The following is a 24,236-nucleotide window of genomic DNA, read 5'->3' as shown; positions in this document are numbered from 1 at the left end:
GATTTTTGTACGCTTTAGTATTTAATTTTTTCGTGAAGTGAGAGAATGCAAGTTATTGGAATTGATGGTCGTGTTGTTGGCTATCTTTTTTGTTTTCTGATACTTCAAGCAAAATTAACAAACTCCAGAACTTCTTGGAGACTCAGTGCTGACAAAGTCATCAAGACGACAGATTTCGTGAACACAATTGAGGATGATCCTATTTTCGATATCTTGGCTAGTAGCATTAGTGTTGGAAATGGACAAAGTTGGAGTAGGACAGCTATTTCTGAAAATTATGAAAAAATACAATCATATTGTCAAGATTGCAAAAATGTTGCTTCTGGAAATCATGAACGGTAAGAAATCACAGGAGTTTGATTTATTTTGGGTAAGAGCTATGTGGCACATCTTGTTTCAGAATATAAAGTTCAAAATGATACTGATCAAAATGATCCTTTTAACATTTTTTGAAACAAAGTGGATTTCGAGATTTATATTTTTTAAACATAATTCAAGAATTTATAAATCTATAAACCTAATTTATATACCTGGAAAATTAAGATCTCGTGTTTTATGATTTTTTGCATATATGCTATGGTATTCTCACAGTAGATATTATTGATATTATTGTAACATTCCACTTAATTAAAAAACATTTAAAGGTCTGAAATGATAAATTCTTTAAAGATAAAGTTTTCGTTAGATTTTTGTATTTATTCATTGTATTTTTTATATTATTAATATTTATCATAAATATATCAATAAGATCTTAATCAAAACATTAAATAATATTATACTTTGTATTTAAAATTATTTTTTATATCACATTTGCATGTTTTGCATGTTTAATATAATTATTAATATGCAGAGCATTATTACAACACATGTTTCATTTATTATTATTTTTAAATATTAATAAGAATTTAGAAGAATTAAAAATATTTAATTTCTTAAGAAATTAACAAGATTAAATATTCAAATTGTATGAAATATGTAAATATATGAAATATATAATAATTCTTAAATATAGTTAATTCAAAAAAAAATTGTATATTGAATCTTTTTTATTTCTACATTTTATTTAATTATCATTAATTTTTATATTTTTTAGATTTTGTTTTTAATAATGCAATTTTCTTTTTCTTCCTGTAGTTAGTATTTGTGTGTGGCTTACTGTTCTTTCAGCGTTAAAAAAGCCCTAACTTTGGTCCCCTTGGCAGACGATTCTCGTCATACGTGTTGAAGGATACATCAAATGCCACTGAATCTTTTCCTCTATCATCTCAAGTATCAAATGAACAAGTTATGTGTGCTTCTGGTCAACAATGTGAGGATATAATTCTAGACTGTGGAAAGCCTGTTAATTTTACTTATTATGATAACTTGCTTGGTGTTGCAAATAGAGATAAACATCCATTAGTTCCAGAACCTAATGTAGCACTTATGTTTAAGAAAAATGGTGGCAAAACTATAGATGTTGATATTGATCTGTTAGAAAAACGTTTAATAAAAGCAAAACGAGAGGTATAATTATTAAAAAATATTTTGTTTAAAAAAAAGATGAATTTATAAAAAAAAATCTATTATTTGAAATTATTGAATTTGTTTCAGAAACCAAAATCTGTTCAACTTTACAATCAAATAGGAAATTTTTGGCGTATAAAAGGTGATGCACAAAGATCAATTGAATGTTTTCGAAGAGCACTTGCTGTATCACCACATAATGCAGAAGTATTATTAAATTTAGCTCGAGTATTATTAGTTCAACAATATTTGGATGATGCAACATATTTAGCAAGACGTTCTTTAGAATTACAACCTCCAGATCGTAATGCTTGGGAACAATATCTTACACTTGGACAAATATTTAAAGTAATTAAAAACTTTAAAAATATAACTATTTTATAATAATAGTGAATTCATATATATTCTATGTATATAGTTCATTTAATATATTTCATTTGATTAATCTTATTTATAATATATCAAATATAAGAAAAATAATTTTGATCCTTTACATTTATTTTATAACATTATCAAGTAATAGTTAATCATTACAATATTCATTTTTTTGTTTGAAGGCATATGGCCATTATCAAGAAGCAGCAGTACATTTACGACATGCCTTGGAATTAAAACCAGATCTCTCTGAAGCTGCAGAAGCTTTAAGAGAGGTAGAATCACTTCCAGCTGCAAGCATACATATCTATACATTACTAATAATTATTTGTTTGGTATGTAAAATAAAAATGAAAATATTATTATGTTGCTTTCATATAAATACAATAATAAATTTTATATTAAGATAAAATATAAATAATTGTTATTTATAATAAATATTTAAAATATAATATATAATATTTGTTATATATATATGTTACAGGTACTTGGAGTACTTTTAGTAGTTTTAAGCAGTGTAGAGTGTGATGAAGATTCTAGTTTAGTTAATGGACAACTTCAACGTCCAGTTCAACGTCATTTTAGTCGCGCTATGGCTATGCGCAGTTTACGACTTAATGTTGCTCGTAATAAACGTTGTTGATTATTTATTAAAAATATAAATAATCTTATGATATAATAGAACTTTGATCAATGCATGTAAATATTATTCATTATTGTGATGAGCATAGTTTCATGTTCTGTGGATAATGATGATTTATAAAAGCATATAAATCTTAGACTGATTGTTTGAAATATTTGTTGCACAAATCTTGATATTTATATATATTTTTAATTTCATTTCGTGCAATAATCAAGGTTCTACTATAGAATAAAATTTTCAGCTATTATGTATGTAATTGCAAAGTATTATTTGTAATACGATTTTTAATAATTATTTAGTATATTAATAATTATGCAATTTATTATAATTATAAATGAAAATATACAATAAAAAGCAATACTATTTTTCATTTACTTATGAAAAGAAAAATAATGTTAAATATGTGGATATACATATATGTGTATACATATTTTATTATTACTTTCGTAACTACGAATGGAATGTAATTTACGGAATTACGAGATATTTTTGTTAAATATTAACATAGATAATATTAACAGTATAACTTAACATCATTTATAATATACAATGATATTAAAATATGTAAATTATTATTTCAAATATCTATTCATCTAACAAATTTTTGTTTGTAAATAATTTACAATCATTTTGCACTTAATTTAAAATTTATATTATGTTTAAATAATAATTTTTTAATATATACATGAAATTTTTTTTACTTCTACAAATAAAGATATGTAATAAATTTTATTTTCATTAATTCATATATAGATTAATTTTGCATTCGTTTTTTTGTCTTTACATATTTTTGAATAAAAAACAATAATTTTTATTTTAAAATAATTTTAAAAATGATTTTCCTACACTTTAAATATTGGATCAATTTTTATCATCATTATTATATCTATTTTCATTGATATAACTATTTATAGTTATAAATATTCAACATATACATACTTAAGTTTTTTATGTTTTTTATATTTTATATCAAATATATAAGCTATATTTTGTATATGTATAATTTTAAAATCAGTTTTCTAAAGTTAAAATTTTCAGATTTTACTTATCAAATATAAGATATAAAAATTGATCGAAATATTTTGAGTGCATAAAAAGAAAATTTAATCCATTTTAGTATATAATTTTTTATCTATTTAATGCAGTTATTCGAGAAAAATTATATTAATATTAATATAAAGTAAATCTTTAATATATTATTTTTAAAGTTAAAGTTAAAAGAATACATAAAAAGATTATATATTTCATAATACAATTAAATAATAATATAATAATAAAAATTATTTTTTATTTATCAATGCAAAATCAAAATATCTAAAAATCTAACACATCCATAAAATTAGGCCGTACATTTGCATAATTTCTGCTTTATGTACAAATACCAAAAACTAATACTAATTAAGATTGTACCACAATTTAATTCATATTCCTTTAAGGGTTTTCACAAAGAATGTATCCATGCAATAGAAAATATTGAAAATATTTTTAGTATATTTATATTCAATAATTATATTATTAATAATATTTTATTTGATAATTTAAACTTATATTAATTTTTATTTAGTATATATACTTTTTATTGTTCAATTTTTTTTATTTTAATTTGTATAAGACAAACTTATTCGTTAATTATTTATATAAAAAATATGAATTATTTCATATATTTTATATATTTTATTTAAATAAAAAATATAATATGTACATTATTTAATATTTATAATATAGTAATAAGAAATATAATAACGAAAATTAAATATTAATTATATTTTTTTAATCTATCTTAATGCTTCAAAAATTATAACAATGTGAATATGAAGTATGTATTTTACTTAATTTTTAAATAAAATTTATTATATAGTTATTCAAATGAAATTTTTTTAGATATAAATTATTTTATAACTGAATCAAAATTAAAAAAAAAACTATATCATAATATAGTAAAATATATGTATTCATTGACTATATACATAGAAACATCTTTGTTAATAATTACCCTTAAAAGGTATTTATATGCAACATGCACTTATGTTAATATACATATGTAAATAGTGAATATATAAATTAAAAGTATATATATATTTTTTTATTATATATATATATATATATATATACATATATATATATATATATATATATATATATATCTATGATACTACAATATTGCTATATTAAATTTTAATACACCTGTAAATTAAAATTGAACCCAACTGGCATTTCCTACTGTTGGCTGTTGAGTTTGAGATTGTTGTGATGCACTAGCAAATTCTCCCCATTCAGAACTTGTTTGAGTTTGATTTTGAATAGGTTTGTGTGCAGGAGATGAGGTTGGAGTTTTTGCAGGTGGTGGAGCAATTTTTACACCACCTGGTGGAGGTGGTAAACCCAAATTTGTATTGGCACGTTGTTTTGTTTTAGTAGAAACTTCTGTACCATCTTTTTTCTATATATCATAAATATGAAAATTATATTATATAATTGTATGAAATATATAATTTATTATATAAGTGAATTTTTAAATATTTATAATATTTAAAGTGATATTTATTAAAGTAATGAAAAAATCTTACAGTAATTTTCATGTTTATTTTTATTGTTTCTCCTTCTTTAAATCTAAGATCTAATTCTTGTTTTGGTTTATCCTTTTCTTTTTCTATTTGTTCTTGATTTCTGAGCCATTTGAAATGATCTTGAAGAGCAACATTTAAATCAAAACTATCAGATCTATCTAGAAATCCAACACCAATAAAAGCCGATCTTCCATTATCATCTTGAATTCTTAAAACAAAATAACGAGAAGAATCTGTAACTGGTTCAACTGCAATTCCTGGATATTGTTCAATTGGACATTTTGCAAATAATTCTCCAGTAACTTTATCTTCTAATTTTATAGTAATTGAATCTCCTTGAGAAACTAAACGCATACGTCCAGTCCATGTAGGTTCTTGAAGATTCCAATCAGCTGCACTAAAATATAATATATATTATAAATAATATATTTATTTTTACTAAATAACATTAATCATTTTATATTAAGTATTTTTACACATTATAAATATATTTACTTATTTTAATACAAAGAAATTTATATTTAAAACTGAAATATATATTATATTTGAAATATTTAATATTTGATTGAATTTTTTTACACAACTTAAAAGTTTCAAATTAAATTTTTGTAATGAAATATTAACAGTACAAATTAAAAATATTTTATATTCAATATAAAATAGTATACATTTTTAATATTTTCCGGTATAACTTTTACTTTTATATATAATATCACAACAAAAATTAATAATAAATATATGAATTTTTTTAAATAGCAATGTCACACTTAAATATATTTTTGCATACTTGTTAAAAATTACTTGTCACAAAATTAAAGAGAAAAACGCTGTCAAAAAGAATCAATCATACCGATAACCCCTATTCGTTGACCTTGGTGGTATTTTAAATACAAATACTTCAGATTTCACGAGTAATACACTTTCATATGTATCCATTGTATTTTTGATAAATCACAGAGAAAGTGCTTACGTTCAAGAGTTGAATTTAACGAAGTGCAAGTACTATTTCAAAATTCGTTTATATTTTGTGACGGATCTCTGACGTGATTTGATAACTTTATCTTTAGTCACGCCTCCCATCCCCACACAAAGACCGTTAACCATGGATTATTTTACTAGTGATAATAGATTGTCTTCTGCGTAGTAAGCATATACGATTTGTAATTTAATAAATAAAATAAAGAAAATTTAATTCAAATATGATTTAAATATACACAAAAAATAGTCCGTTTTTTTTATTATTGACTGTTTTATTTTTATTTAATTAACAAACAACTAATGCTTATGTTTATATATTAATACATATATATATATATATATATATATATATATATATATATATTATATTTATATATTAAAATATATTTATATATATATGTATTTATATATTTTCGTACATAAGATAAACTGTAATTATATTAATATGTCATTTATAAGATTCTATATTTATGTGTATTTATAAGATTCAATATATTTTTAATTTTATTTAAAATAATTAAAATTTTAATAAATTTATGATTAAAAAATATAATGCTATAGAAGTATTTATAGTATATTATTAATATTAAAACATTTAAAATATATTATTATAAAAATATATTTTAAGATTTCATAATTATTTTGAATCAGAGATTTTTTTATAAATTTAAAGTAAATCACTTTTACTTTTTTTATAAAAGTATTATTATGCTATAAAATATAAATATATAAAATAAATATATTTAATAATTTAATTTTTTCAAAATTCAAGATGATAATTTATTTAAGAGTAAATTTAATAATAGATTTAATAGTTTGTTTTTTTTTAGATAAAAGAATAAATTGAAAATAATATAGAAGAATAATATATATATATATATGCATAAATGATTTCATCAGTAGTTCTAAAATAAGCGATACATGTAATTTCAATAAATAATAATTAAAAAAGTAAAATAAATAAATTAATTTTATTCTAATATTTAAACATTACATATACATATACATATAAATATATATATATAATCAAAAATCTGAAACACTTTTATATATAAAATTCAAGAAAAAAAAGAAACTCAAAGAATTTATAACATTCTAAGTATATTTCTTATGTGGCCATATTTTTTTAATAATTCTTCAAACTAATATTTATTTTTTGTAATTATAATTTTCTGTAAATTATAATAAATTTTCATTTTATGAAACAATCTATTTTATAATAAACAATAGCGAGAAACACATAAAAAGATGTTATATTCGATTTCAATACTTTCTATATCTAATATGGTAAAAATGTGCAGAATATGAGTTCGTATTAACCAATAAGGGCACAACATAAACGATAAATAAAAAACTATATCACACGAAAGAAAACATTAAGAAAGATTTGCATTGAAACAATTAAGTTAAAAAACTGTCATAAATCAAATATTATTGTTCTACTAGAATTCTTTATTCGATAAATCTATGTGTAATAAAAATCTCACTTTCAGCTACAAGTGATTATGCTTCTATTTAAAATATGTATAATATAATGTGATATATCATTTGATACTCTGTTTAACGAAACGAATTAGGATAAAAACAAACCAGTTATAAAATTTGCAATTTTAATATTTTGATAAACTATTGATATCTGAATATTATTATATAAATTATATCGATGTTCATGAATTCTAGCCATTATTAAACAATTATCTATTTATATTCATTTATTATTTATGTATTTATTGTGCTGTTTATATTTATTATATTATTATTTTATATTATGTTATTTATTATATTATATTTAATATGAATTATTTAATTATTACAACAAATAATTTTATAGTATAATAAAAAAAATTAATATTTTAATGGAAAAAATTTTTTATTTTATAATATTTTAATATTGTGAGGATAATCCTTTTTCCCTAGATTTTGATCACGTGGTTTTATTTATATTTCGATTCGTTTCGATAGACACAATTTACATATATATTTCTGTAGTATGTAATCCATAATCCGGTATTACAATCGAACGCTTATCTAGTAACTGTGTTAAGAAATTGAATGAGCAAAGAAGAACCAACGCAAAATACTAAAATATATATTTTAATAGAATATTGATTTTTATGTATGCGTTCTTTATTGCATTTTTTATATATAATGGCTAAAATTTTTCTAATTTCTAGTGATAATAATGCATTCTAAAGATTTTGTCCCGCCTAAATGGTTATCACGTGCATGTGTTTACAGCTACTGTTTCTATTCGTTTGACGGACTATGGATGAAGTCAACATGGTGTCATAGTAAGTTGTATATTACATCTAATTTTCAAATATATACATTTTAAAATGAATAATTTTTTATGCTTAAGATTAGTATTTCTTGATTTTATTCATTAAATACTCAAATATTCAAAAAAATGTAAAAATCGGTTAAAAATTTTTAGTGTCTTCTTACGAACGAAGTTTAATCTGTTTAAATATTTAATATTTTTAATATATATTTAGTATATATATTTTTAAATATATATACACATTATTATTTTATTAAAAAATTAGAATATATTATAATTAACTATATTTCTTTAGCCCTGAACATTATTCATCCGAAAGCTATAGCTCTCCAAGTACATCACAACCACAATATCAGGAACAAACAGGTTTTGAAAATCAATCTCAATTTGAACAACCTATGACACCAGCAACTCCAACTAATATGAGGATTACAAGAAATACACGAGCTAGATTACGTGGTATGATTCAAAATATATTACTTTATTATATTTTTAATTAGTGATTTTTTATAGGAGGACCAATACAACAACCAAAATATAAAGAAATAGATACAGATTATATTCCTACTATTAGTAGTAGAGGAAGAGGAAGTAGTGGACGAGGACGTGGAAAACGAACACATCATTCACATAGTTTAGAAGATGAAGCTAGTCTTTATTATGTTATTAGAAACAATCGGTCTTCATTAACTGTATGTTCATGTTCACTCATATTCGAAAAAATTTATCAAATGTTTGAATTATAAAAATTATCATGATAAATATATAAATTTGTAAATATTTATAGATATAATATATATATAATATTATATATTTGTATATATTTATAAATATAATATATGTATATATACATATGAATATATTATTTTCTTTTATAGACTATTGTTGATGATTGGATAGAAAAGTATAAAAGTAATAGAGAAAATGCTCTCCTTATGTTAATGCAATTTTTTATCAATGCAAGTGGATGTAAAGGACGTATCACATCTGAAATGCAAACAACAATGGAACATGTAGCAATAATTCGTAAAATGACTGAAGAATTTGATGAAGTATGTCAATAATATTTTTTGTAAATAATTAATTTTTACATTCAAATTACAATTTATTATAATAATTTATTATAATATAGGAAAGTGGAGAATATCCATTGATAATGACTGGTCAACAATGGAAAAAATTTCGTGCAAATTTCTGTGAATTTGTTCAAATTTTAGTTCGACAATGTCAATATTCAATCATTTATGATCAATTTTTGATGGATAATGTAATTTCATTATTAACTGGTCTTTCAGATTCACAAGTAAGAGCTTTTAGACATACTGCTACACTTGCTGGTAAGATATATATTTATATTCATATTTATATATAATCAAATTTATATACACGAAATAATTTTTATTTAAAGTATTAATATATTTTACTATTTATTTATAGCTATGAAACTCATGACAGCATTAGTAGATGTTGCTTTAACTGTATCAATAAATTTGGATAATACACAACGGCAATATGAAGCTGAAAGACAAAAAGCTAGAGAAAAAAGAGCTGCAGATAGATTAGAATCATTAATGGCCAAACGAAAAGAACTTGAAGAAAATATGGATGAAATAAAAAATATGCTTACATATATGTTCAAATCTGTATTTGTACATCGTTATAGAGATACATTACCAGAGATTCGCGCGATTTGTATGGCAGAAATAGGAGTATGGATGAAAAAATTTCATCAAAATTTTTTAGATGATTCTTATTTAAAATATATAGGTAATATAATTTTTTTACATTATGAATTTATAAATATATTTTACAATTTATATAAATTATTTATATAATTATTTATATAAATTTATCATAATTTTTTAGGTTGGACATTACATGACAAAGTTGGTGAAGTTCGATTAAAATGTCTTCAAGCTTTGCAACCACTATATGCATCAGAAGAATTGAAAACTAAACTTGAACTTTTTACTAGTAAATTTAAAGATAGAATTGTTGCCATGACATTGGATAAAGAATATGATGTAGCAGTACAAGCAGTTAAACTTGTTATTTCAATTTTAAAACATCATAGAGAAATTCTTACTGATAAAGATTGTGAACATGTATATGAACTTGTTTATTCATCACATCGTGCAGTTGCACAAGCAGCGGGTGAATTTTTAAATGAACGGCTATTTCGCCCTGATGATGAAGCAGTAGCAGGTGTGAAAACTAAACGTGGAAAAAAACGTTTGCCAAATACTCCTCTTATTCGAGATCTTGTTCTATTTTTTATTGAATCTGAACTTCATGAACATGGAGCTTATTTGGTAGATTCTTTAATTGAAACGAATCAAATGATGAAAGATTGGGAATGTATGACAGATTTATTATTAGAAGAAGCTGGACCTGAAGAAGAAACTTTAGATAATCAAAAAGAAACATCTTTGATTGAATTAATGGTTTGTTGTATAAAACAAGCTGCCACAGGTAAATAAAAATTAAATATATAAAATATTATTATATTAATTATAATTATAATACATTTTGTTTAATTTTTAAAATAGGCGAAGCTCCCGTTGGTCGGGGACCAACTAGAAAAATTTTATCAGCAAAAGAAATGAAACAAGTTCATGATGATAAACAAAGGTTGACAGAACACTTTATACAAACATTACCTCTTTTACTTGATAAATATCGAGCAGATCCTGAAAAACTTGCAAATTTACTTGCTATTCCTCAATATTTTGATTTAGATATTTATACAAAGTCTCGACAAGAGCAAAATTTAGATTCATTATTGAATAAAATTCATACAATTGTAGAAAAAATGCATGATACCGAAGTTTTAGATACAGTTGCAAAAACATTGGAACATATGTGTATAGAAGGACATGCTATTTTTACTAGGTAAAATTTTATGCTTTCATTTTATTTTATTATATAATAAAAATTTCTTAAAAGAATATTTATTATTTTATATTTTTTAAATAGGTGTGACGTAGCGCGATCAACATTAATCGATTCTATTGTAAATAAATATAAAGAAGCTATAGATGAATACAGAAATTTAATAGAAGGAGATGAAGAACCAGATGAAGATGAAATTTTCAATGTTGTACAATCTCTAAAAAAAGTTTCAATATTTTACTCTTGTCATAATATGAATCCATGGGGAATATGGGATTCTTTATATAAAGATATTGAAGATGCCAAAGATCCATCTAAGTAATAATATTATATATTTTGTACATATGAAAATTTTGTTTATAAAAATATGAATATTTCATTATAGATGTTTACCACATGAAGCAGTTAAATATTGCATAAGTGCATGTTTTTTTGCAATTTTATGGGGACAAAATCATCTTATGGAAGCTGCAGATTCTGGAAATCGAGGTGAAGATGAATGTCGACAATTAAAAGAACGTTTACATTCTTTTATGGGTTCTATGCGTTATTTTGTTAGTGGTGACGTAAATGGCGCGGTAATTATATTATTTTTATATTTTTTTTAATATATTAATGATACATAATATTTGTTAATTTTATTTTAGCCATTTCCACCTATTTTGAGAGAAGAGGCATACAATACAATATGTGATTTATTAGTAGTATTTTGTAATCAATTAACAACACATTCTAATCCTTTAATGCATCAATTAGTATATGAACCTGATCAAGCAATGCAAAATATGCTTAATCGATTTATAGAAGAATATGTATTTTTTGAAGAAGAAGATGGTATGTCAGTATTAATTTATCGAATATATATATTTTACAAGATTCAACTTTAATAATAAAATATATGCAATATATTTAGATGAACATGATGAACATTCAAAAATCGAAGAATTACATAAAAGAAGAAATTTTTTAGCTGGTTATTGTAAGTTAATTGTATATAACATGATACCCACAAAAGCAGCAGCTGATGTTTTTAAACATTATGTGAAATATTATAATGATTATGGTGATATTATTAAAACTACATTAGGAAAAGCAAGAGATATTAATAAAACAAATTGTGCTTTAACTATGCAACATAGTTTAAATATTTTATATAATGAAATAGTAGCAGAGAAAGGAAAAGTTAATAGAAATAGTGAAGAATTTACTGCAATTAAGGTTTGTTTATATATATAATTTTTTTATAATTAAATATATATTGAAATATAAATGTTAATATTTTTAGGAACTTGCAAAACGATTTGCTTTGTCATTTGGCTTAGATGCAGTAAAAAATCGTGAGGCAATTACTGCTTTACATCGAGCAGGTGTTCTTTTTGCAATTACAACACCAGATGGTATTGAACAAGATCCTACAGGACCACCACCTAATTTATCCTTTCTTGAAATTTTATCTGAATTTACAAATAAACTTCTTAAACAAGATAAAAGAGTAGTGTAGGTTCAATTCTATTTAAAATTTTTTATCAATATATTTTTTATTTTCACAATTTTAGTGATTTTTTAAATTTATTTTATATGTATTTGTTATAGATTAAATTTTCTTGATAGAAGATTACAAGCTGGAATGCCGTCCTCACGGGGAGAGGATTGGCAACCTTTACTTTTATATAGGAACAGCTTATTACATGGCGAAACAGATCAAGTTCCAGTAACAAGTAAACGTGCATATACAAGACGTAAAAAGGATCATTTAGCTGGTATATAAATAAATATAATATTATTCATTATTCGAAATTCAAAATTTTTTTTGAAAAAAATATTAATAATTGTATTATAATAATTTTTGTATTATATTTGTAATTATTTAAAATGTTTGCAGAAGAAGAAGAAGCAGATGAGCCTGAAGAAGGTTCTGATCATGAATTTTCCGGGTAAGGTATTCATATCAAATTAATATATAATAATATATGCTAAAATAATTACAGATATTTATATATTTGCAAATAGTTCCTATATAAAATCCTTTATAAAAATGATCCTTTATAAAAATTTATAATGAAGTTAATCTATAATTATATGTATATTGCAATACGCTTTATTGCTTTTAAAATAGATTTATGCTATGAATGACAAATATTTTAATATAGTTATAAAAAATATTTCAATTATCTATTACATTTACACGCTTATGTAGATTTTGATGCACATATAATATATACATTTCTTTTAGTATTATTAGTAATATTATGCTTTTGTATTAACAAATCCTAAAATTATAATTTAATATAATTTAATTATTAATGAAAATTATATTTAAATATAATTTTTTATTCTATTTTGTAATATTTCATTGATCATATTAAATATATTATTAAAATTGAGAATTAAAAGTATAAAAGATATTCTTTAAATATATCAGTTATTCAAAACTATAAAATTATTTTATTTATTTACAAATATATTTTATATAAAAGTATTATTAAGTATAAAAGTATATAAAAGTATATAAAAAAATATATAAATATAATACAAGTATGTAAAAATATTATTTGTTATATAATTTGAAATGTAGTATTATAAACATATTTATTTTACTTTTTTTTTTATTTATATATTTTAATTTATATATATATTATAAATTCTTAAGAATAAAATAATTTTTAATATATATACTTTCTCTTATTTTTATTTACATTTATGATTTAATTGCATGCTAATGCTTAATTTATTAATAAATATCTTTCGCATCTTTATCTAAATTAAAAATTGTTATGTTTGCATGAGTAGTAATCTTTTATGAATCGCTTGTTGCAGGCTACCTGATCGTTATTCAAGCTAAGACTTAGAGTTTTTAGCAAAATCTATAATATATTATAATCATATAAGGGACAAAAATTGTATAAGGAATTAATGAGGTTTATTATTCTTGGTGCCTGTTTTAAAATCAACTTTCAAACTAGTGTAAGGAATTATATGTAATATTATCAAAATATCAAATTAAATATCAAACATATACTTAAATATGTAAAGAACAAATATTATGTGAGGAATTGATGAAATCTGTTATTCTTGGTGCCTAATTTGGTTACTAAAGAACTCATCTTCTATAAACTAGTATAAGGAAAATATAAAAAAATGAAAATGATATTATGAAATATAAATATTTTTGGAACACCTGACAAAAAATACATAGAGAACGATGTGTGTTCTGTTGAACTTAAAACCAAGTAAGTTTAAAATACTTTGTATTCTGTTTATATATTGATAATATACAAATTGGTAATAGATATAATGAATATGTGATATTAATTGAAATAATACCCTCTTTTCCTACAAATTCCTAATCCTGTTATCAAAATTTTTAATCCATAGCAAATAAGTAATGCTGCTTTTTATAGAACTTTTTCCTTATCAAAATTTGCAGGAAATGTGACAGAATTAACCCATTGTTTCACATTTCCTGCTGAATATTGGATTTTTATAATTTATATTTTTTAACACGCCGTTCTCTATTATCATTACAATATTATAAAAATGTTTTTAGGTATTTGATTTGTTAATATTTGGGTTAATTCTGTATACTTAATTTGGACAATTCATCGTTTCTTCAATATAATTAAATATATTAATATATATGTACACAATGTGAAATTTCATAATATACGCATATATTCGTATTATATGAAAGATGAGTGTGAGACTTCAAAGTTATTTAACATAAATTTTTGTCCCTTTATTTATGATATTAATTCCAATATATTTCCATCAATAAAAACTTTTTCTTTCAGTAAATACAAGAAGAAACGTGGTCCAAGGAAGCATCAGTGAGTAATTACATTTTATTATTTCTTTTTAATTATAAAAATAGATCAGACTTAGATTACAAACTTATATTTATTTATTAAAAGGATTAAATTTGTAAAATAGTTTGTAATATTTTGTAAAATATATGCACAAAGTGATTTCATTTAAATAGAGAAATGTCCACTCAAAATAAATTTATATATATGTATTCTTTGTAGTACTATTAATTTAAATCTTTATTTCAGATTAACTGTTAATAAAGTATCAATAACTCGTGGATCTAGAGCAGCTGGTTTTTATGAAACAAATGAAACACAGATGCAAACTTCCCCAACAACAATTATTGAAGATGCATCAACCAGTCCTTCTCAAGACATAGATAATAAACTTAAGACATTGCAAATCCAATCTAGGTCGTAAGTATGATAAATTTTTAAATTTATAAATTTTAAATTTTATAAAAATTTAGATATTTTTTGAAATTATATATATTTATAATAATTTTTTATTTTTTCTTTTAGACGAAGAAGTCAAGATAATATAGAACCAAGAGAATTAAGAAGAACTTCTAGGAATTCTGGTCGTTATGTAGAAGGACAATATATGGTAAGTTACAATAATTTTTAATTTGCAATATTAGAATTATCACAAATTAATATTTAATTATATTATATTTAATTATTTATTATTATTTATTTTTATAATAATTTTAATACTTTAATAATATATATAATTATTAAAAAAATTATTCAAGATTAATTTCAAAATTTCAATAAATTTTTTTAATAATTTAATTATAACATAAAGTTAAAAATATATTATTAAAAAATATAAAATTAGTCAAAAATTCAACTAGCAATAAAATGAATCTTGTATTACCAAATATTCAATCGTTATGTTAATACTATGACAAATAATTTTATGTACAATATTATATAAATTTAACATATCTATTTGATGTATATTATAGTTTCCTTATATTATAGTTCCTTATATTATAGTTTCCTAATAAAAGATTTTTTGTTACAGGAATCTGATTCCGAATAAAATAATAAATAATAATACATTCATTCAAGATAAAACTATTCTTCATAGGAAATGATTTGTGATACATTTATAATATATGTCATATTGTGTAAGTTTCAAATGATATCACAATTAAAACTATATGCATGACAAAGTCATTATTAAGTTACATTTTTTAAAAGTTTTCTGCATTTTTTAAATTATTATTTTCAATCAAATTAATCAAATTACATATCTTGTTTTGAATTTACTAAACATAATAATACTTTTTATGTTTCTTGATTTATAAAATTCTTAAATATTATTGTTATTATAACATATTTAATAATTATCTAAATAATATAAGAAAGATGAATATTTTTTGTATATTATTTGCTATTTAAATTTAAATAAATCCTTTTCCTGTTATATTCTACACTTTTTATTATTATATTATATTTTACTTTTACTATTATGCAATTATTATATAATTTGATGTGAAAAGTGTAAAGAAAATACATTTTTTTACAATTAATATTAATTATTGTTAGTAAATATTTTATATTACATATATGATTACTTATCTATCATTTACATTACGATATTTACGAAAAATGCTACTTCTTCTACGACCTCTTGGTGTAACAATGACATTCTAAAATATTAAAAAATATAATTTATTATTTACATAAATTATATAAAATTTTGTATTATATTATTAAATGAAGTTAAATAAAAGAAGTTAAATTAATATATATAAATTAATATATAATATATATAATATATAAATTAATATATATTTTTAAATGATATTAATGACTTACTTCATCTTGACGTCGTGAAAGGAATAAATTTTTCAATGTGCGTGGCGTAGTCGTTGCTCTATCTTTGTTTCTTTCTCTTAATATTCTTGAACTTGGACTTCTTAATTCATTACCCTTTTAATTTTTAATTATGTGAAAAAAAGATCAGAAAATTTCAAATTAAGTATTAATTTTGTAATATAGATATACTATTTTCATTTATTATATACCTGTAATGATAATCTCCCTCCATTTTTACTAGGAGTTGGAGGACCAGGTTTTTTATACGATGTCTATAAAATAAATTATAATTGAAAAAGTTGAAAAATAATGAGAATTTTGATTATAATAGATAGATTAAGAAGAAAATATACTTCTATATTCATAATAAAATATATTCATAATAATCTATATATATCTAATTATTTAATATATGATTTTTTCATCAAGCATATGATAGAAGTTATAAATTTTTGTCTTTATTAAAATTATTATAAAAAATATTAACTTTTTATTATCTGAATATTAAACATACCTGTGTTCTATCTTTTTTCTTAGTTTTTTGTTCAGGAAGTAAACTTTGACTTAAACTATCATTAAATATTTCATCTGGGACTGAACCTGACTATAATTAAATTAAATTAGAAACAATAATATATATTATTTTGTATATTATTATAAATTGTGTGCGTGTGCGCACACGTGTACAAAAGTAAAATTAATAAAATAGAATGAATTCAAAATTATAATTACAGTACATATAATTTGAATTATCTATAATTTTGAAACATGAAAGATAAAAAATTTCAATAGATAAAATTAAATAATTTTGAATATAGTGTAATGTATATATATATTCTAAAAGTCAATTCGAAAATTTAAATATCACGATTCAATATCTTTATTTTTAATTGATTGATATGTTTTTATAATATAACAATTGATTCATTTTTTATTTCTATATCAGTATTGAAATAATTATTTTATTTAAAAACTATTAATTTAAAAGATATGATAATTTCATTTTTATAAAATTTAATATTATTCATTTTGTATATTATAAATGCAAGAAAAACATATATGCAATTTGCTTTTTCTACAAATTTTATATGAAATTAAGATTTTAATCTTTTTATATAAAAAATAAAAAGATGTATAGTATAAATAATTATATAAATAGATCCAAGAAAATAATAGTAAATCTTAGAATTTAGAATTTTTAAAATATTTTCAAGTTTATACACATATGTATTAAATCATGCACCATTTGAAATCATTTTATTAAATTTAAGTTTTTTATATTTCATGTTATATTTCAGATTTACAACTTGATCCAGTTATATGAAGTATCCTGAATATACTTATTATATTATAAAAATTACTTACTTTAATTTCTTCTTCTGTAAATGGTAGAGGATGAAATTGCATTTCTGCTGGATAAGATGATTTTAAATGAGGTTTACAAAGAGCATTTCTTTTTTTCAAAATAGATAATCTATCTGTATCAATGCCACATGAAGAATTATCATCTTTTATATCAGCTAATAATTTTAATTTCATTAGTAAAATAAATAAGTTAAAATTAGTTTTTAATAAATTGTTTTTAATTTACCTAAATAAATATTATCAAATACTTCTCCTTCTTCATCCTCTGCATTAAATACATTACCCATTGTTTGTATATTCCTAATATATTTTCTTTCATATGTTGTTTTTTCTTCTATTATTGAAATTTTATGTAAAACATCTTTATTTTCTTCTAATAAATCTTTTTTTTCACATCTAAAAAAAAATTTAGACAATATCTATAAAATATATAAAAAAATAAAATAATTTTTAATCATTAATGTTATAAATTCTACTTTAAATTTTTATATTCTTTTAAAGAAACGAGTTTTTGATCCAAATCTTGATATTTAGTTTTCAATTCAGTTAATTTCTTTTGTAATTTTTCCTTTTCTTGTTGTTCATTTAATAATTTCTCTCCAACATTCCAAAGCTGTGAACTCATGTTAGCAACATGAGCTTTGTACTTATTTAATTCATCTGCTTGTTTGCGACATTGTAATTCCATTTTTTTTTGTAATAACTCTAATCTTTCTTGTATGCATTGTTCTTGTTCTTTATTTAGCTTTGTTATTTGTTCGTTATATGCTGTTTTCTGTAATATTTTGTTATAGAAATAAAATAGTTATAATAATTGCAAAAATATAAATATATAAAAATATTAATATGCCTACCATATTTTGTTTAATTTCATCTACTTTAATTTTATATTTATCATGAATATCTTTTAATTGATTATCAATATCCTCTTTTTTTGGTCGCTTGCATAATTCATTCTTTTCTTCTTGTAATTTTGAATTTTGTTCTTTTAATTGTATTAATTCTTTATTTATCTCTTCTACTTCCTTTAATGATATTTTCATTTCTTGTATTTTAATGCTAAGTTCATCAATATTGTCTTCCAATTTTGCATTTTTTATGCATGTACAATCTAATTTATTTTCTAAATTACTTTTATCTTCTTTTAATTTATTAATTTCCAATTGTAATTTTTTCTCTGATTCAGATTGGAATTTTATTTCATTAAATTTAAAATTACTTTCAAAAGAAATAACTAATTTTGAAAAATCATCTATTTCATTCTGTAATTGAACAATATCTTTTTGCAATGTTTTATTTTTATGTAATTCTACTTCTATTATTGTTTTTTCATTAGAGAAAATATTTGATGAAATATCTCCTATTTGTTCACTTTTTGTTTTTAAATAAATATCTTCTATTTTTTGTTTAGACCATAAAAATGAATCCCATAAAATATTTTGTAAAGGTTTTATATTTTGAAAATGATAAATATGATGTTTAAATAATATATTTTCTAGATATACTTTTTTGTTTTGTATATGTTTTAATTCATCACACACAAAATTATCTATTATAAAAACATTATTAGATTTTATTAATATATTATCCCATTTTTGTTTTAATTCATTTAAAGATATATCCAGATCTTCTCTTGATTTTATAATACTTTTTAAAGAATCTTTTAATGATTTCTTATTCTCGATAAAATTATTTACATATTCCTCATATTTTTCTTGTAAATTAGTTAGTTCTTGAATTTTAGTTTTTAACAATTTGATTTCTTCACATTTTGTAACATAATTATCTACAATTACTTTTTGATTTTTTAAAGTTTTATTTAAGTTTGTATTTTCGTCTGAAAGCAATAAAATTAATTTACGTGATGTCTGTATTTCATTAATGGATGTTTTTATAATTTTTAAAATATTTTCAATGTTATCATCATTATTTATATTTTGTATATTATATGTAGTATCAGTATAAAAATTTTCATTCTTTATATTTACTTCTGCAATTATTGATTTTAAATCATTTATGGAATGTTGTAATTTTTCACAATCTTGTATAATTTTTAATTTTTTTATATCTTCAATTTTACAATATTCTTTATTTTTATTAAGCTCATCTCTTTCTTTTTTTATTACTTGTTGCAATTCTTCTATCGTTTTTGTTTGTTTATAAAATTCTGTTTGTAATTCAAAATTTGCAGCTTGAAGACTTTGGCATAACAATTTTTTATTTTCAAATTGTTTATAAACTATTCCCTTTGAATCATTGAATTCTTTTTGTAATTGTTCTAATTGTAAACATTTTTCTTTCAAAGTTTTCTCTTGTGTTTTTAAAACTGCATCTTGATTGCTTCTTACTTCCTGCAGATTTATAATTATTTCTTTTAATTTTATTTTAGATGCAATTGTTTCTTTTGATAAATTTTCAAATTCATTTTGCACAAATTCTAATGTTTCTTGTTTTAATTTCATTTCTACATTTAATTGATCTAAATGACATTGATTTTTTAGTAATTTTGTTTCCAGTTCCTTTATAAAATTTTTCATCTTAGTTTCTTCTTCCATCTGTAAATGTATTATGTGTTCTTTTTCTAATTTTAAAGAAGTAATTTCTTCAATTAAATTCTGAATTCTTTTATCTTTAAATTTTAATTGATCTGATATATTACATACTTCTTGCTGAGATTTTCTAAACTTATCATTTATATTATTTAAATCACATAAATTTTTTTCATTTTCAGATTTAAGATTTTTATATTGATTTTGAAATGCCTCTTTTGTTTCTTCAAATTTTTCTAAATTTTGTATAGATTGTGTTAATTTTTGTTTAGTACATATTAATTCTGTCTCCAAATGATTTATCATTTGCTTATGATTTACTAAATCATTTTCTAATATATTATTAACATTTTTATAATCTTCTAATATTTTTTTATTATCAGTAAGTTCATTTTTCAATTGACATTTGCAAAATTGTTCTTTAGTAAAATTAGTATATAATATTTTATAAGCATTTAAAATATTTTTATTTGTTTCTTTATTGTATTTTTGGTATTCATTTATTTGATTTAACACATCTGCTTTCATTGAATAAAATTCTGTTTCAAGAGTTTGGATATTTGTTTTCAAAGATTTTATACATATTACAAAAGCTTTTAATAATGCATTTTTTTTATCTACTTTTTCTTTATATATATATAAATCTTTCTCTAAAACTTGTTTCTGGAATTCAATATCTTTTAAACATGAAATTTCTTTGGAATATTTTTCTATAATGTTAGTAAATTCATTAATTTTTGTTGTATTATCTATGATAGTTTTGTTTAATTTTGATATTTCTATAATATTTTGTTCATCTTTTTGTTTTAATGTAGATATTAATGATTGAGAATTTTCAAGCTTTAATTTAATCTCTGCTATTGTATTATTTAATGTTTCTACTTCTATTTGTTTCAAAGTATATTTTTTATTAAAATTACATATTAACATTTGTACATGTTTTATAAGTTCAATAATTGTTTTATCATTTAAATTATTTTCCATGCAATTAGTTTCTGAATTATGAAATATAATTTCTTTCAAATTTGCATTATATAAATCCATAGAAGTTTTATATAAACTATTTTGTTCTTTTAAATTTTGAATATATTCATGATTTTCATGTATTTGTGATTTATGTTGTGTAAGTTCAGTATGTAATTTAATATTATTTATATTTTCATTGTTTAAAGATTCTTCTAAATCTTTTATTTTTTCTTTCAAAGTATTTATTTCCATAATTGATATGTTTTTAAATTTTTCAGCATGTGACAATGATTCATTTTGAGAATTACATACTATCTCTAAATTTTTATTTTGATTTATTAAAGTTTCTTTTTCTTTTTGTAAAATCTCAATTTCATTATTCAATTTTTTTATAACTGTATTTAATTTGATTTCTTTATTTTGTAGTATTTGCATCTCTTCTTTTAAAAATTGTATTGTACCTTCATATTCTTGAGTTATGGATTCCAATTTTTCATTTACTGCATCTAGTTGTGCCTTTAATGAAATAGATTCTTCTTTTGCTTCTTGTAATTGAATATCAATTACAGAACTTAAAACTTCACTAGTATTTAAAGATGTTGAAGATGACTGCAAAGGTGCTATTCCATCTATTTCAAAACTTTGTTCTTCAAATGCTGTTTTACTAAGTTCTTTTAAATGAATACGTAGTTCTTCATTAGTCATTCTTAAATTTATCAATTCTCTGTCTTTAATTTCTCCTTGAATTTGTAAATTTTCTAAAGATTTTTCACAATTTTCTACTTTTTCTTTAAAATATATACATTGCATTTCTATGCATGCTAATTTTTTTGTTAAAGTATCATTATTTGCTTCAAGTTTATCAATATCACATTGTTTTTGCATTAATTGATCTTCTAAATGATCTATTTCTTTTTTATAATATTGTTTATTATAATCAATTATATCTTTATTCTTTTTACAAGATTGTGGTGTATTTGGTTTAATTTTTTCTTCTTTTAATGCTTTTATTTCCACAATCTTTTCTTCTAATTTTTTTTGCAGATTTTGTACTTTGTTCTGTTGAATTCGTAAATCCTCTTGTAAATCAGCTTTTTCAAATCTTTCTACTTCTAATTCAGTTTTCAACATTCTCAATTCTTTATTCTTTTCATTTAATAATTTATGAGTTTGAGCAGACCATGTTACAGGAGAATTAAAAAAATCCTTAAGAGTTTTTTTTTTTAGTGTTACTGGTGTTTTTGGTATATCAGTTTCTACTTCAGTAATTATTTCTCTTAATATTTCTCTATTTATATTTTTTCCATATGGAATAATCATTTCAAGAAATGATTTAATTTTAAGTTGTGTTTCATGTTGCAAATTAATACACATTGGATGATAAAATAATGGTTCTTGAGATACATGTAATAAAAATAATGATGCAATATAGATGTGTTCCATTTCATCCAAATTTTTATCATCAAAGTTATATTTTGGATATTCATCTATAAAAGATATAAAAGATATATAATATACTCTTATGAATATATATATATATATAAAATATATAATATTTGTAATATTAATGTTAACATACCTTGTAAAAATTTTATTATGATATTTTCTGTATCTAAACAATTTTTAATACCTTTCCATTGACTATAAAATAAAATATATTTTTACTTAAATATTTTATATATAAATACTTATGAAATATATTCTAACATATTATATAAATAGATTTCTTTAAAAAAAGTTTTATAACATTATAATAATAAATTTATAATATTTCATTAAAAATATAATATTATATATAATATTTCATTAAATATAAATATGTAAAATATTATAAATAATATTACAATTACTTACAATAATTCTATTAATTTTTTATAAAATTTTCCATTATTTAAATCTTTTAAATCTTTAATAATTGTTTCTGATACATCTAAAGAATTTAGCTGAAAATATTAATTTTGTTAAAATAAACTGAAATTCATATAATGAATTTATTTATAAATAAAAATTTATTAACATCTTATATTCACAATATTTAAGAAATATTTTAAGAAATATTTAAATAAAGAATATTTTTACATTACCATACAATTAAATTCAATCTATTCATTCCAATTAAATAATTATATTATAATATAATTGAAAATAATTTATTTGAAAATTATTTATTAATTACTTATAAACTTTTAATTATTAATCATTATTATTTACCCATTCCAATAAAATTTCAATCCATACTTTCATGATTTATAAAAAAAAGTAATTATTTACTTAAAATAATTGCAATTTGTGAAAATAATTGCAGTTAAAATTAATATGTTTTTTTGATAAACTCTTAACGTTCTATCGAAGGTACGTTTAATTTCAAACATTCATTACTTTCTTCACTACACAGGTGAAACTATCTATCTATATTATAATAAAAATATCCCTATGTTTTATTTAAAATCCCTAAAATTATAATAAATTTTTTAAAAA

General features: G+C 20.8%; 4 protein-coding genes across 9 annotated transcripts; 2 read left to right on the top strand and 2 right to left on the bottom strand.

Annotated features, from left to right (window-relative positions):
* The first annotated feature begins 45 nt into the window (after positions 1 to 45).
* On the top strand, positions 46 to 2,882 carry LOC107997734 (uncharacterized). Its single transcript, XM_017056520.3, has 5 exons — positions 46 to 338; positions 1,203 to 1,506; positions 1,594 to 1,854; positions 2,064 to 2,216; positions 2,366 to 2,882. The coding sequence occupies exons 1-5, from the start codon at positions 46 to 48 to the stop codon at positions 2,522 to 2,524; spliced, it is 1,170 nt and encodes a 389-aa protein (XP_016912009.1). The 3' UTR covers positions 2,525 to 2,882.
* On the bottom strand, positions 2,365 to 6,212 carry LOC107997738 (NECAP-like protein CG9132). Of its 2 annotated transcripts, none has more exons than XM_017056529.3 (3): positions 6,062 to 6,212; positions 5,092 to 5,488; positions 2,365 to 4,964 (listed from the first exon to the last, which is right to left on the bottom strand). In XM_017056529.3, exons 2-3 carry the CDS (start codon positions 5,443 to 5,445, stop codon positions 4,716 to 4,718), a joined length of 603 nt encoding a protein of 200 aa, XP_016912018.1. In that variant the 5' UTR covers positions 5,446 to 5,488; positions 6,062 to 6,212; the 3' UTR covers positions 2,365 to 4,715. The 2 variants fall into 2 exon arrangements, with proteins under 2 accessions (XP_016912018.1, XP_016912017.1); XM_017056528.3 differs by having other exon boundaries at positions 5,942 to 6,188.
* A 1,780-nt stretch (positions 6,213 to 7,992) lies between these two features.
* LOC107997733 (cohesin subunit SA-1) lies at positions 7,993 to 18,478 on the top strand. 5 transcript variants are annotated; one of them, XR_009831895.1, is made up of 20 exons: positions 7,993 to 8,360; positions 8,646 to 8,809; positions 8,864 to 9,042; positions 9,229 to 9,402; positions 9,483 to 9,687; positions 9,788 to 10,117; positions 10,217 to 10,822; positions 10,900 to 11,242; positions 11,327 to 11,560; positions 11,628 to 11,820; positions 11,890 to 12,076; positions 12,156 to 12,460; positions 12,528 to 12,739; positions 12,836 to 13,002; positions 13,125 to 13,176; positions 15,034 to 15,069; positions 15,295 to 15,465; positions 15,571 to 15,655; positions 16,079 to 16,184; positions 18,177 to 18,478. XR_009831895.1 is itself a non-coding variant. In XM_062081759.1 (20 exons), exons 2-20 carry the CDS (start codon positions 8,335 to 8,337, stop codon positions 16,094 to 16,096), a joined length of 3,687 nt encoding a protein of 1,228 aa, XP_061937743.1. In that variant the 5' UTR covers positions 8,072 to 8,185; positions 8,308 to 8,334; the 3' UTR covers positions 16,097 to 16,483. The 5 variants fall into 5 exon arrangements, 4 of the variants coding, with proteins under 4 accessions (XP_061937745.1, XP_061937746.1, XP_061937743.1 ...); XM_062081759.1 differs by lacking the exon at positions 18,177 to 18,478 and having other exon boundaries at positions 8,072 to 8,185; positions 8,308 to 8,360; positions 16,079 to 16,483; XM_017056518.3 differs by lacking the exon at positions 18,177 to 18,478 and having other exon boundaries at positions 8,161 to 8,185; positions 8,244 to 8,360; positions 16,079 to 16,483.
* Positions 16,528 to 24,146, bottom strand: LOC107997737 (interaptin). Its single transcript, XM_062081758.1, has 11 exons — positions 23,970 to 24,146; positions 23,613 to 23,701; positions 23,338 to 23,399; positions 19,098 to 23,245; positions 18,720 to 19,018; positions 18,470 to 18,639; positions 18,244 to 18,398; positions 17,393 to 17,482; positions 17,088 to 17,150; positions 16,879 to 16,992; positions 16,528 to 16,709 (listed from the first exon to the last, which is right to left on the bottom strand). The coding sequence occupies exons 1-11, from the start codon at positions 24,000 to 24,002 to the stop codon at positions 16,635 to 16,637; spliced, it is 5,298 nt and encodes a 1,765-aa protein (XP_061937742.1). The 5' UTR covers positions 24,003 to 24,146; the 3' UTR covers positions 16,528 to 16,634.
* Positions 24,147 to 24,236: the final 90 nt, after the last annotated feature.

The sequence above is a fragment of the Apis cerana genome, linkage group LG11 (assembly GCF_029169275.1).
Source record: "Apis cerana isolate GH-2021 linkage group LG11, AcerK_1.0, whole genome shotgun sequence".
Taxonomy (NCBI): domain Eukaryota; kingdom Metazoa; phylum Arthropoda; class Insecta; order Hymenoptera; family Apidae; genus Apis; species Apis cerana.
The sequence above is the reverse complement of the archived record's forward strand: the minus strand, read 5'-3'. Positions and strand labels throughout refer to the sequence as shown.